The sequence below is a fragment of the Chroicocephalus ridibundus genome, chromosome 5 (genome assembly GCF_963924245.1).
Source record: "Chroicocephalus ridibundus chromosome 5, bChrRid1.1, whole genome shotgun sequence".
Lineage (NCBI taxonomy): Eukaryota > Metazoa > Chordata > Aves > Charadriiformes > Laridae > Chroicocephalus > Chroicocephalus ridibundus.
Genome location: NC_086288.1, coordinates 53575473 through 53589318, shown reverse-complemented (window position 1 = coordinate 53589318; position 13846 = coordinate 53575473). Strand labels below are relative to the sequence as shown.

Genomic DNA, 13846 nt, shown 5'->3' with positions numbered 1-13846 from the left:
GTCGCGTTGTGTTTTAAACTTGCAGTTAAGTGGGTTATGAAATACCATTCTTTGGGAAGAAAGCTGCTTTCGATTGTTTGCTTTTCTCTGCTTGTCTCTTTTCCCCCTGCTCCCTCCAGGCAGCCGCTCTCGGCTTCAGCGAGACACACTTTAAGGAAGGTCCCATGTCCCTTAGGAAAACTGTTGCATGAAGACCAAAGGCGTCGGACCCCTGGTCGAGGAGCAGGCAGGCGCATCCCTGCAGGGACCCCCCTTCCCTCAAACTGTTTATGAAATTGTAAACCAGGCTGGAAGAGGGAGACGGTTTGGAGGCAGAGGGGAGGGGGAGCTCATTCCTCCTCCCTTTCTGTCTCAAAGCCTTTTGCTTTCCAAGCTCAAATGCTCGCTGAAATCTGACGCCTGGACTGCATATACTGTGAGACGTGGGCATGCCCTTGCAGTGCACTGATTTCCTCAGCAGCTTGGAGAGACAGAGCCGTGCTGAGGCTCCCAGAAGAGGAGCCGCTCCAGCAGGCAGCCAGTGCCACATCACTGTGGTGCCTGCACAAGGGGCTCCAGCATGGTCCTGAGGCTCCTGCTCCTCCTCGGTGGGCTGATTAGGGCCGCCGAGCCGGCGCCCCGCTGTGAAACCGGCCAGGAGACCCTAGGTAAGGCGAACCACCCCAAAAGCCCCCCTTCTTCTGTCTTTCCTTCTCTTGGAGATAAACAGAGAAAAGGGCTCCGGCTTCAAGGTGAGGGAGGCAGGAACTGTCACTCCCCCCTAGGAGGGGATCGGCTTTTTGGAAATCTGCAGACTGCCAGTGATGAAACTGGGGATGTGGATGGGGAAGGCAGGCAGTGGTGGGGCTCTGCAACAGAAAAACAAGTCTGGGATGTTAGGGCATCTAATGTTTCCCCATCGCTGCCTTTTAAGGCCACGTATGGATCTGTCTTTCTGTCAGTGTATGGAGTTCCTAGTCAATAGGATCCCCCTTGCTGTTGTGGGGAATACAGGGGATTCACCCCATCTCTGGCCTTGCCTTCTAGGAACGTGGTAATCAGATCGCAAGAAGATGAACTTTCGACCTTCTGCATGCTTTTCTACTTAAGAAAAAAATCTTCTCCTTACATTTAGCTTTAGGTCACTTATTTCAAGTCCAAAGTATGAGAAGATTTATTAGGATCTGACAGCTGTAGGGTGTGTTTAACTTGCTATAAGCAATATGGAATTTGTATGAGTTGATTGGCTGGAAAAGCAGATTTACACATCAGAATAAAGGTTAGATAGGAACATGCTGCTAAATGGATTAAAAGCTTTGGGTTCAGTAATCAGTTGACTAATAAAAAATATTAACAGTCTCTCTTAAAAATGTTTGATGTTTTTAATCAAGTGGGTTTAACTCAGATTTTATTTATTTGGGAACAGCAGAGAGGTGAATTCCAGTGAAGTGACAAGGTCTACTCCAGGAAAACTATTTTCAGAGGGTTCAAACTCAAAATGATTCAGAAAAATATTTATTTTATGGGAATACAGGAAGGCATAAGTTAACCTGAAACTGACCTTAATGTTACCCTGGGAAGTTCGGCTATATTTCAGTGCTTAAATATAAGCTGTAGACTGTCGCTGGCATTCAACTGCTACACAAGGCAGTCCATGTGCCATGTACTGCATATAATTTGAGAGCGCTGTTCCCAGGAACATCAAAGTGAGGGCTACCGCAGCCTGAAGGGATTTTATTTTTGGATAAAGCTGCACAAAGAGAAGTGTTGTAGACTATTTACAGCCAATTACAGGAAAAGGCTGTGTGGTTTGCAGCATGGCCTTTCTCTGTGAGGTACAATTCTGCTCTAGTTCCAGCTGATCAAAGTTTTACCATGGGATATTAATCCTGGCGACCACAAACACAGGGATCATCGAGGGGTAACTCTGCTGTGGCAGACTGTTTTGTGTGTGTCAGCAACTCTCCTGCCTTTAGGGGAGGGCTTGAGTAAAGTCAGGCAATGGAAATACACCTTGCACGTGGTGGGATTACACTGCTGAACGTGGCCCCAGAGGGATGGCTACGGGTAGGGAAAGCGAGCTGCCAACATCACTATGCGGCATGCAACGGGAGAAAGGGGCATGCTTCACGCTGGAGGGATGTTGGATCAGGAAATAAACTATCAGCTTAGCAGCCTGGACACTGAGAGACCTGCCAGATTTCTCAGGGGGAGATAAGGTCATGTCAGGCCACAGGAAAAGAAAGGGGACTGCGATGCTGAACACAGTCATGAGGAGACCTTGCAGGGGTCTCCTCTCAGCATCCAGGGCAGTAGGTTATGCCTTTAGCTGTAGCAGTGGGAGTTTCTCCCCTGTTTTGGGATCCCTTGTGCAAATCTCTGTGGATCTCAGTGGACAGACCTGCAGTGCCCTACAGGAGGAGGGCCAGAGAGAAAGGCAGCAGGACCCAGTGCCCCTGTCTAATTCACAGCATGGCTGGAGCTGGTTTCTGCAGACTGCCTGGCCTTCCTGGTGATATTTGCTCTGCTGTGACTCATTTTGTTTTTTTTAATAAGAAACCGAAATGAAACATGGTTAACAATACCAAGATCCTTACGAAATGCTTTGTGCTCTTCTGTTTAGAAAAATAAGGAAGTGATTACTGTCATCCAGCCCCACAATACGAGACAGGCATCACACACTGTGTTGGGAGCTTTTTGAGCAGCAGCTGGGAACCATGGCACTGAGAGAGGGCAGATCCCTTCTCCTCAGCTGTGTCCTGTATCCTTAGGGAGCCGGTAAGCCACTGTCTCTCCCAGTGATAAGATCCTACACTGCCCCATTGCGAGGCAGCACTTCCAGACCCTGATGAGTTTTACTGGCCTCTTAGCCCCTAGTTTGGGTGAGAAAAGCACAGCTTAGCATGTTTGCCCTGAAAGGTGGCCAGCCTTTGGTGGAGGGAGCTAATAGTCCAGGTTCCTGTTTTATCTGAGTTGTCTCCTGCTGACTGATACATTCCACCGGTAATTAGTTAAATGCAGCACTTTACCGTCACTGACAACAAAAATAAAAACAAAGTAGAAGTAGGCTGAAGTCACGTGCCTCAAAATACTAAAAGCAGGTGACTTTCCTTGCAGCCGGGGCCAGCTCTACCATTGAGATGCTACCAGGGGTCAGGCTAAGGATGCGAAATAACAGCGATAAGACCTTCCCTGATCACTCACGTTCAGAGAGCGCTTTGTTGGGGACTTCTCGGGCAGAAGTACTCTCAAGGGCGTGTGCGAAGCCCCAGGGCTTACGGGGTGAGCGGGGAGGCAACAGCCGGGCGCTGGCGACTGGCCCGGGTACCGCTCCCGGCGGGGCCGCCCGCTCCGCGCCGCCTCCGCCACCCGCCCGGCGCCGCGCCGCCGTCTGTGGTGCCACCGTGTGGGCTCCTCGGCTTGTACAGACGGCTTCTGGGGACACACCGGAGCTGGGCCGAGTTTAAACGCAAAAGGGATGCCTAAGGCTTTTGCCACCCCCCCCCCCCCCCCCCCCGCTCCCTGTCTGAGCATTTGGAAGATGTTTCGGGTACCCGGGGTCGCCGGTCAGATGTCACCGCTGAGGACGGAGCTGTCTGATCTGAACAGGAGGTGGGAGAGCAGCCGGAGCGCTGCTCTCAGGGTAGCCCTGGCTGGCACTCTTGTCACCTGTGGGCTTCCAAGCACTTTGGTGTTTCCCATCGTCCTGGCTGGCTCTGCTCCTGCGCCAGACATTGCCCCGTCCTGAGTGTCTCTAAGTCTAACCTCTGGGCATGGCAGGGGGAGTAATAAGGAAAAGACCTGGGGAGGGAAAAACCACCAAGGTGGGAGGCAGGAGACAGGTACTGCATTTCTTCTGGGACCCAGAACAGCTTCTGTGTCACTAGCTCCTCTCTAAGCTATGCCATCGAGTAAGATTGATTGTCTTCTGGAAAGTCAGACTGATTAAAAAACTGGCTTCACCTTTCCCCTCTCCTTCTCTGGCGTTCCTATCTCCAGAGTGTGCCGTGGTTCATTGCTAAGTGACAAAAGGAAAAGCCATTGCCTTCCAGGAGCTTCACATTGGCCCCAGCTTCATGGAACCATTGCTTCACTTGCTGTGGACATTTCTAATGCTTGTTTCCTGGTGAAACCCCTGTCCGTGCACGTGCACATGCGCACAGGCAGAGCCTCTCCAGCTACTGCTGTTCTCATGTGTGTGACTGCACTGGGTGACCTGGATGTGGCCTGGGCTCTGCTCCTCTGCCCCAGGGCCAGTGGTGCCGGCTGGGTCCCTTGCCCTGCCGTGGCCGTCACGGGCGGGCGCAGGCAGGGATCATGGCCACAGCACTGTGCCATCACGTGTGGGAAAGCCCAAGCTGTGAGAATCTCGCCTGCTGCACGCGAGATGGCTGTGTCCAAGTCTTGTCAAAACAAAAAAATGCAGAACTAGTGTCTACATCATGCACACTCACAAGATGAGAAATTCCAGTTCTCATAAGCCTGGTTTTCATCACAGAGTCATGTGAGCTGCTCTGGATTCCCACTACTGCCGCTAGTATTTCTACACGATTATTATTTCAGCAACATTGATTTTCAGCTACATTTAACATGGGAAACGGGATCAGAAACAACCACTTATGTGGGGAAAGTAAGTTTATATTGAAAATATAATACATAGGTATATCGTTCTTACTGCTGAAATAGTTTATGCATGATTTTAATCTGAAGGCACAATTTCCTTCACAATTCTTCCTTGTTCAGACATTTTTAATGTGAGGCTGTGTAAATACATAGAAGTCACAACTTGAATAAAAACCCCATTGCCCTAAGGCACAGCTAGGCTTTTAGCAAGATTTTGTAACACTAATGGTTGATCCCCTTTAACATTTCTAGACATTGACTTTCCCTTCACACAGTCAATGAGTGGTTGTTTAGGGGTGCTGGCTGGCTGACAGCTACCATCCTCCCCTTCAGGCTGCCCAGGCCACAAAAGAGCCAACCCCTCCTTAAGCCTGGACCAAATGTTGGGTAAATGTCACAGGTGCCGTTGTCTGAGGAGGGACTAAGCATGGAGGTACCACGCAGAAGTCACCTATCTTGTTGTGAACACGGTGTTTGAGGCTGGTGGGCCACATCCTGGTCTCTTTGCTGGGCTTTTAGGACCCAGGGCTTTTATGACTGCTGAATCTTGTTTGAACAGAGTCACCCTCTCAGTTGAACGCAGCTGTCATAGGTCAATGGAGTTTAAGGACTTGGAGTTGCTCTGCCCATTGCAGAAATAAAACTGAAATTTCAATCCCTTTGTTTATCCTGTTGTAATTCCATTGATTTAATTGGCACTATTTCAGTTTTACAGGGTTATAACAGGACAACCCTATCTATGAGACAATGTGAGATTAAGACACGGATTTAAAATTCCACTGTTATTAAGATTTTAGTCAAGGCTGTTGAATTAACTGCCAATCTTTTGTAACATAAAAATACCACATTTGGCTAAAACTCAACTACCTACAGAAGAACCAGATGTGATGTTAATTACAATAGTTCTCACACATCTAAACTAATGAAAAGACAGACTTATGTTAGGGGGCTGCATAGACTGTGTTTAAAGAGGACGGAATGATGTTTTGGCAAATGTTTTGGAAAGGCTGTAGCACCAAAGATAAAAACCTCAATTTTTCAGACATGATCCTTTGTCCCGTGGCATTCAACAGAGTTGAACTTACTCAAAGGTAAGCTTCTGACTCTGTGGTAAGCTGCTGGCCAAAGCACTTAGAGTGTACTGCGTCCTTAGACAGTGGGAACTGAACTACAGAGAGTATGAGGTCACAAAGTCAAACTATGGAGGCATCACAGCTCCAAAGTACCACCCTAACAAGTGCTTCACCCTTCTCCAGTCTCCCTGACAAATATTTAATCCTTTACATGACAACTGTAGAGGTTTCCTGATCTATTCCACTTTCTTACCCCATCTGTTGTTTTAATGCCAGCATTTCTCAGATCTGAGCTGATTTCTCCTTCCTCTGTTGGCCAGAGAGATGGTCTCTATATGTCTCTATATCATCTTGATGAACAGCGAATGCACGTTCAGCAGCAGCCCAGCCACATGTGCAGCCCAACAAGACTTCAGCCAATTTGGCAACTCCTGGGCCATTTTGCTGTCACTGTTGTTGTTGTGGTTTCCTTGTGTTTTGTTTTCCTAACTGGTAGTTTTTCCCCCCCAGCCGGAAAAAACATTTCAGATGAGGCCAAAAAGGGGCACCTAGAGTTTTTTGCATTGGGATTATGCTTCAGTTCAGTATTTTCAGCTGGGAGGACTCCCTGGAGTGGGACTTACTGGCCAGAGACACAGCTGGGATGGCACCGGGGATCCTGTCACTAGAGGCACTGAGACAGGTGGTGGGGACAGACGGGCAGACAACAATACGTTTCCTCAGTTCTTTTAGGCTCCTACAACTGCATCTGGACAACTAGAAACAAGGGAGAATTGTTGGCCACCACTGAGGTTGGCTTTGAGCCGTTGCTGAGCGACAGGTCTCCCTGTGCGTTGGCACAGATTTTGACCTGTGGTCTGCGTGAACTCCCATCACCCATGGGGGAGCTTCAGCATCTTCTCGCTTCCCCAGACCAGTCCTGTGAGAGAAACAGTCCTGGAAGAGCCAACTACAGTGTCATTGCTGTGGGAACACCTTCAGTAATTCAATAAAAACGTGTGTTTAAGTGAATGCCAGGCAGCGAGTGGGTTAGAAAGAAGGGTAATTAATAACGAATACTGGCTCGCATCTTCCTGCTGCAGTCTTGCTCCGCAAAGTGAAGGCAGATTAAGCATTAATCTCTTTCAGGCAATTTCAGGCTTCTTCCTGTGAGGGAGCAGGGCTAAAACAGGGCTCATCTCACTGCCGGCACATCGGGCTCCTCCATACTGCTTCTGCACCTTTGCCAACACATCCCTCCCCTGGGGTGGTGACAGCAATTGCTGGAGTCGAAGATTAGTAACAGGAATTCAGTCCTCTACTCACAAAGGCTTTGATGTATCCAGGAAAAGGAGTTAACCACGTGGGCTGCTTTTTGCAAACACTCCTCTCTCCTCCAGTTTTCCTGGAATTCCTTCTCTGTGGCTGGGGATCTCCTCCACTTCTGTCCCTGCATGTATGCCTTAGATATGTGAACTGCCTTCTCTCCCGTGCTTTCTGCTCAACCACGTTCCCCATAGCCAAGCTACTCAACTGCCGCATTCCTCTGCCACTAGTCCCCTTACTGCTCCACGCCACTTGCACCCTCCTCCTGGCGATTCTGACCCATTATAGTGTTCTATAATGGATCTTGTCCTGCTCTTGTCCTCACGCCATAGCCAGGAGCTGGCTCTAGAGGCAGGCTGTCCTTTGCCATTTGCAGGTGCTGCTGCAACATTTTGCAAAACGGTACAGCCCGGCAGCATTTGCATATTACCGCTGATATTAAGTTTTGTCTCTTTAGCATTACAAGGCAGATTATCGTTGCAAAGACTGACTCGATGAACTGTGTAGAACTGCAAGGAGAGTAATACCAATATGATCAGAAACTGAAAAGCTTGGTTTGGAAAAGCAGAGGTTTTGACTATAAACAGACTAAAATGAATACATATGTCTTCCAGTTTAAAACAGTATTGTAAGAAACCCAGAAGGCTAGTAGGGGGTGTGCTGGTCTGTGCAAGATAAATTATCTAATCTTGTTCGATCTGTCAGTCATAACAATGCAATTGTGTAAGCCTCACTGAATGATTTAGATATTTTGAATGTAAGACTGGCCCTTGGGCTTATTCCATATCCTCAAGTGCACCAGTCTCCTGTTGGCTTTGCTCTTGAAAAGGCAACTGGCCAAGCCATGGCACTGGAAGGAGCTGTTGAGCTCTATTGTCTGTGTTAGGGTTAATCACAGCAGCTTGCTTCTTTCAGTGCTGAATCATCAAGGGGAAAAAATGTAAGCTTGGCAGTAAAATATGTATGTGCTGCATTGTAGATTTTCAAGCTTGCCTTTGCAAATTAAAACCAGAAGCGTATATTATAGCGAGGGCTCAGAAAGCTTGAAATGGCTTTTCTCCTCTTCAATAAGTTATTTTATCCATAATCTTAAATAGAAGCTGTGCTACTGAAAGGACTTTTGTAGCTCTGGTGGAACAGCTAGAGTACAAAAATAAACATAAAAAATTGAAAAGGCTGTTCTGGGTCAGGAGGAAAAAGGTCTCTCTGTACCAACCTGTCTGGGGATGGGACTGTAAGAGGAGGCGGCACTGTCTTCCTCTGGGCCCAGGGAAGCCTCTGCTCAAAAAATGGAAGAGGTTTAGGCTCTTTCAAGCACAGAAGAAGCCGCGACTGAAGCCTGCCAAGTTAATCTGGAGACCCGAGAAACTCTGTTTATCGTTGCTTGTCACTCCTCTGATGAAAAAAAGAAAGGGAGTGGCTGGACTCTTCTAGCTGGCATTGCCGGAGCTTTGACAAAGCGAGCTGTAATGGGTGTGGGGCGCAGATTTACCGGTCATTTGTGTGCGCAGAGACCCAGGCCCGCGGGTGCAGGGCTCCAGGAGCAGAGCAGGCAGCTCGGTAGCTGGCCTCCGAGAGCTTCCTGCCGCCTGCTCTCCAGGCAGGCAGGCTCTGGCCCAGTTACGTGCATCCACAGTTATTTATATAAGTACACGCACTGGAGAATTATCTTTGGCCCTTGCAGAGCCGCACCCTCCAAAACATATGCAAGCATTGGCATTAGGAAACAGGAAAACTCCAAACACCACATCAGAACACATACACATTTAAGACTTGCTGTAAAGCAAGGTCTGGTAGAAACCAGACCTTTTCTCTCTTGTTTTTCTGTATGTATTAACTCCTGATAACATGAAAGCTCAAGCTGCTTCACTCCTGGGTGTTTACACGACAGAGCTGTGGCTGGCGTATGGCTCATGTGGCAGCTTGGAGGGGGCTGTGGTGGGGAGAGGCGCTGCAGTTTGGGCAGAGCTGGCCTCTGAGACAGCAGAAGCTGCAGCGATGTCTCTGGCAGAGAGAAAACAGGGAGAAAACAGCACAGTGTGCTGCAAAAATGTGAGGCTTACGTTTAGGACCCAGGAGGAAGGAATCTGTTTTGCTGCTAGTCAATGAGTGAGCCTTGGTAGCTCTGAGTTTGTGAAGGACATCCTGGGCCAAAAGTAGTGGAAAAGCTTTATCCCGTGTTGAAGAATCACCCCTGCTTATCACGTACGGAGATGAACACCTCTGGTTGCCATGGGAAAGGTTTATATGGATTTGAGTTCCTCATGTAAAAAATAAATGTATACTCTTCAGTCGGCATTTTTGTTAATGAGTAATAGCCATCTTGCTTAAGTTTTGCTTGGTTTCCTCTCCCTATTGGTCTTGCTTGGTTTCCTCTCCCTGTAAGAATGGTAAAAATAACAGAGTGCAGAAGCTAGCTAGCAGACAGTCCGAAACCAGAGCTGTCTTTACCTCTCCTGTGCTAACATCTACTCCTGCTCACAAAACGATAAAAATCCTCTTGTGAACCTAGCTACAGCGTGTGACTTAGCGAAATGTCGCATGTCTCTTCCATCAGCTATCCATTGCTTCTCGACACCTCTCCTCCTGGCCAGCTGGGCAGCAAGAGGCATCTGCTGAAGGCAGCAGGACTGCTGCTGCTCGCAGAAGCAGCAGCACCATGCCCAGGCCCCGCCTGCTGCGTTTTCCCTTTGGTTTCCTCTGCTCGTTCCAGCCTGTTGCCAGAATACCTTTTGGCTCCAGCTGAATAAGCAGAATACTGAGACACCATTGAGAATAGGCTTGTGCCACGTATCAAGCGGACGGATGGCTATAGCACTCCTGCAGAGTGAGAGCTGTCTGTGGAAGGTTGTGTGTGTCTCAGTTTCGTTATTTGATCAGTGCGTGTCAGAGAGACAAACAAAAAGGACGTTTGTAGCTTGGTCACAGAGCCAGCAGAGGCGAAATGCCTCTTACCTTTGAGGAAACACGGGCAGCTGCAGAAGGACCATTCGTACTCCCCAAATGAACCCAATGAAGAATTTCTCTCAGCACATGTAACCTTCTAGTGTAAAATAATAGCTACACTACAGTCATTTTATGCTGAGGAGAAATAAAGTGTCAGAGAGTTCTTTGCTGCCCTTCAAGGTAATGAAGGGCATTCGTTGCTAATGACCCTGGGTGACGACCAGAGATAGTGTCACTCTGCTCGTTGGGACGTAGCTGGACTCAAGCCAGTCCCATCCACAGCGAGTTTTCCCCTCTGTATGGAACATTTGGCTGGCTCCAGAATTGTGTACGAGGCCTCAGAAGTTGTTGTGGGTATGACGGCATTAGGATATAAGACCATCCAGATTCCGGGAGGTAGCGACATCCAATTTTATCAGCAGGATTAATTGCTGGAGCTCTTACTAACAAGAGATCACTCCTTTCTCTTTCCCAGATAGCATTATACAAAATGCTATTCTTTGATTATTCCCAGATGTAAAACTACATGCAGTATCTGGCTCAGATGAGGCTTTTTTAGAAATGCCTTAACCTTAATAACTAACTCGCTGAGGGGATTGTGCCTGACTAAGGGAAACACTGAAATCCTATAATGGAAGGCACTGCTGATGAACCAGGTATTGTTTATTGCTATTAGCATAATGTACCGAGCCAGGAAAGGAGTCTTTATGGAAATCATTTTTTCCAGTTTGTTGCTTACCAGAATTTGCTGGTGGAGATGGGCTATTTCTGCTAGTTCTGATCCCTCATTTATTTTATGAGGTAATGTGGATCAATGACAATTCATAATATAGAACCAGACTCATTTCCAGTTAAATGTCTCCCTCCAAGATAAAATTCCAGGGTTAATTTTGTTGTCATTATAATGATTTTGCTTTGCCTAAAGCATGATCAACTCATTAGCAACACATATGCAGACGATTACATTTAAACAAATATGCCGGGAGTAGAAGTTTAAACTTTCCTTAGCAGGAAAAAAAGAAAAGGTAATGAATGTGGTCTTACGAAGACAAATGCTTAATTCACTGAGCAAGGTGCTAGATGCCTGTCGCCCCAGTGAGAATTAAAAGAAACGGCAACATAGCTGGATCCCCAATACATCACAAGGAAAGCAGACCTGTTGGTGTTTAAAAAGCTTGCACGTAGTGGCTTAGCTTCTACGAGGCACTGGTGAAAACAGCTCCATACCTCGGTAGCAATATTTTTCTTTCGTTGCCAGTATCAGAGAGGGGCAATATAGAATCATTGGCTACAGGAGCAATTTTGGGTCATCAAACCACATTCCTTCAAAATCAAGACAGCTTCATTTATTTGACTTAGTAAACCAAAAGCTAAGGGGATCTGATTGCTCTCTGCAAGTGCATGATGAAGGCATGCACCAGGGAGCGCAGAAAGCTATTTAAGCTAAAGGACAATGCTGGCACAACACCACATGGGTATAAACTGGCCACGAATACTTTTAGGCAGGAAATTAAAAGGCAATTTCTAGCCATTAGAGGAGTGAGCTTTTGGAAAAGCTTTCCCATGAGAGTAGTTGGTGAGGGAAATAATTAGTTTTAAGATGTTATTAAAAGGATTATAAAATGCAGTTGCTAGAGTTGGGATGAGGTAGGATGGGGAAGAAATATGTCCCCTCATATCCACCAAAGGCTTAATTGCTTTAGAAAAAAGACATGCACAGTATTATGTGGGACAAATAGATTTGTTAGGAGAAGATCCATAAGGCATCTTGGTATGTATAGAAGGACTCATATGGACTTTTAGATTAAACCAGATTACTGAAGACCTACATTTTCATTAGTGAAATTTCCTAGGCACCTAACTTACAGTTTTTAAGCATGCCTAGAAATATTGTCAAGCTGTCAGGGCTGGTCAGCTCAACGTCTTTTTCAAACATAGGCCTGTTTTCTTATACGAGCACACTTCACATACATTGTCAAGTCAATTTTAAAGAGGATCAAAGACCAGCTGATTGGTGTGTTTGTCTGTCCATGCCCTGCACCTGATCACTGCAGTCTGTTCTGTCTTCTTCTTAAACTCCACCTCCAGCACTTTGCCTGGGTGAGGGTCTCTCTTTTTTGTGTGTGTGGATGGGGGTGTAGTGGGCTCCATATGCCAGCACCTGGTGTGAGACCGTGGGTCAGAGGCGTTTGTGTTTCTGGGGGGTAGCAGCTGCAGGGACCAGAGCGCACGTGCCTGGTGAGTGTATGTCAGTGTGTGCAGTCGCTAGCAAACACCAAACTGGACTAGCAGTGGACAGGACAAAAGATTTGGGAGCTGGGTATTTAAGCGGCTGTGATCTTGTGCTGGATACTGAAGAGACTGGAGGGTCTCAGAGTTTTGCTACTGGAGCAACCAGGAGGTCCAAGCCAGCTATTGGGAAGACCGCTGTGTCTGGGGCTTGGCTACCATTGAGACCTTAAGTCTGGGCCAACTACCACAGAGACCAGCATGTGTGTCAGCGCATGAGGCAACTGGGAGATCAGTGGATCCAAGGGACAGATACTGGGTAAACTGAGCCTAGCTACTGGTGTTCTAGTGTATCTAAGCCGAGCTACTGGAAGGGTCCACCTGTACTTCTTTTCCATCAGTGGTGTTTCATCCCGATTAGCCAGAAAGGGGAATGGGATGGCGCTTTTGGTGCTGGTTGTGTTTGCCTGTACTGTGGTTTCTCTTTGTGTATGTATGTAATACGTGCCTGTTGGGAATACTTGCTTGTCCCTGGTATGGCTGGACCTCAGGACATAGAGTTGCAGCAGCCTTGGTGGGGCTACCCGATTGGACAATTCCTAACATGAGGGAGGTCCCACAGATACTCTTTATTTTAAAGATTTCTCTTTATTTTCAGGTCAATGCCAAACTGTACAGAAAGGTATGATGTGACTTTGCTTGCTGTCCTTGGAGAATCTCGAAACCATAAGTATTTCTTCATTATTTCCTGACAAGTTTTCTAATGTTCGTGCTATCTCCTGGAGAGATGATCTCTTTCACACAAAGTAGGATTTTGCTGCTGTGACAATGGTATTTGTAACCAGTCAGAGACATTAGCAAGAGAAGGAAGCTTAAACAGAGGCCCATTAATGCAATAGCCAGTAATTTTATGATGAGACGTCTCTCTATTACTTCCTTTTCACCTCTGAGTGGATGGAAGGTATTACCAACATCTTTCCTTCCTAAAACCTCTTAATCTGATTTCTTAAAGTGTATCAGGTTTATGAGAACACACGTGTAAGCACATTTATGGGACTGCTTGCCTGTGAGCCAAATCCCAGAATAACTTTTCAACTCTTTGGGCGATTTCAGTCAAACTTCACTGAGAGGCTGCATTTCAGAGGTATTAAAGTCTTACAAATTATGCGTGGCCAAGCAAAGGAGATATCTTACTGATACCTTCCCCACTAAAGAAAAAATCTGTGTGATCTCACACCTTATCAGTGAATCCACACTAAAAGACAAGGACAGGGGTGAGAGTGATATCACAAATATACTTTATTCAGGAATCTGAGTTTTTCCCACGTTAGACATGAGCAAATTCCCACCTCAACAGGGGATTTTTCTCTCTTATGGATTCTCTGGTATTTAATAAGCTCAAACTGTATTCTTAATTTAAATCGGATAAGATTTAATTGAGTATGAGACAGCCTTACTTTTGGAAACCAGGCTTTATTAATTTTGGTGGTTTCCAAGCTATTTACTAAATCAATTCCCATGTGGGCCAGGTACTCCAGTGTTTGCTGGCCAGGGATTTGCCCTTTCATTGCTGTTCAGGTATTGAATTAACAAAATCAATCTTATTTTAGGAGCAGTGCTTATCAATCAGATAAACCCTGATACCCCTTCAAATTGTCAGATACCGTTTGAGTTTTGAATGACATCTACTT

The 13846-nt window shown here is 46.8% G+C and overlaps 1 protein-coding gene across 1 annotated transcript in view; it reads left to right on the top strand.

Annotated features, from left to right (window-relative positions):
* Positions 1-427: 427 nt before the first annotated feature.
* Positions 428-13846, top strand: part of CPZ (carboxypeptidase Z) — a 36736-nt gene continuing 23317 nt past the window's right edge. Inside the window, exons 1-2 of the mRNA XM_063336043.1 lie at positions 428-647; positions 12814-12837. Coding sequence (XP_063192113.1) covers positions 560-647; positions 12814-12837 — 112 coding nt within the window. The 5' untranslated portion in view covers positions 428-559. The remainder of the gene's footprint in view (positions 648-12813; positions 12838-13846) is intronic.